The sequence below is a fragment of the Perkinsus marinus genome, assembly GCF_000006405.1.
Source record: "Perkinsus marinus ATCC 50983 genomic scaffold scf_1104296957572, whole genome shotgun sequence".
In the NCBI taxonomy this organism is placed as follows: Eukaryota; Perkinsozoa; order Perkinsida; family Perkinsidae; genus Perkinsus; species Perkinsus marinus.
In genome coordinates, this window is record NW_003207078.1 from 1 (window position 1) to 1,072 (window position 1,072).

General features: G+C 50.6%; 1 protein-coding gene across 1 annotated transcript; it reads left to right on the plus strand.

Moving 5' to 3' along the window:
• Positions 1 to 67: 67 nt before the first annotated feature.
• Pmar_PMAR027971 (hypothetical protein) lies at positions 68 to 989 on the plus strand (the record flags this gene model as incomplete). Its single annotated transcript, XM_002774742.1, has 3 exons — positions 68 to 373; positions 418 to 875; positions 920 to 989. 3 exons carry the CDS (start codon positions 68 to 70, stop codon positions 987 to 989), a joined length of 834 nt encoding a protein of 277 aa, XP_002774788.1.
• Positions 990 to 1,072: the final 83 nt, after the last annotated feature.

The window sequence follows — 1,072 nt, forward strand, 5'->3', positions numbered from 1 at the left end:
CGGTGGCAGCATCCTAAGGATATACATGTGGCCCTTATTAGAATGGGATATGGAGAGAGAGCCGACTATGACGTGCACTGCCGTCGACTCAACGAGTGTTTGTGGTGACATCACTGAAGTGAAGACAGAGTCAGTCGTGCCCAACGGTCACAAGAACATCCTCAAGCTCAGCTTGCCTGATGGAATGACTCCTCTGTACGGCACAAGAATGGTGAAGATAGAGCTGAATAACTTGGACCTACCTCGGGGAGGCTTCTTCCCTGACAGGCTAGCGGCACAGATCACTACGTCAGCTGACGAGAGCCCCTCCTATGTCATGTCTAGTGGAGATTATCTTTGGAAGAAGCCTGATGCAGGATTCACTCTAGCAAGGGTAAGTAGCTATTACCACACAGGGGCTACAGTTGTGCTACTTAGATACTCGCCACTGATGGTCATACGAAACCCTTCAAATCCGATGTTGGTAACATCATCTATGTGAAACTAAACCTCGGCGCGACGCTGTTTGCTGGTGGTAGCGGCACGGCAATTGCCGCATTATTCACTTTGAGTCTACCAGAAGGTTACGTTTGCCGTGAGACTGCGGCTGTCGAGGATAGTCTGTCGTTATTCAAGACAAGACTACCGCAAGGCAAGGGCACGGTGGAGAAGCCCGAGATGTGGTCGTTCAGTGGCAACAATGAGTGCAGCTTTGGTCTGTCGGGCTATGATGTCATCTATAGTGGCAGCAGTATTATGATCAAGATCGTCGTCGATAACCCACCCTCCCCAGTGGGCCAAGCGAGCAGCTCCAACAGGTGGCGTGTTACGATTGCTTCTCGCGGGTATAACCCTCAAGCGAACCAATTGTATATAGTGGAGGGCAGTGTCTTCATGTCAGCCCAACCTGAGGTGTTCTTCGGCAGTCTCCCTGTACTAGGCAAGCTCAGAACAGCAGTCATCGCACCAGCCGACTTCTCGGTTTCAACTACTTCTATCCTGCGTCATAATTGGATGAGTCTATGGTTCCATACTGAGCAGTCGGCCGGTCAGAATGGGTATATATTGATAAACGCCCCCAGACACTTCAATT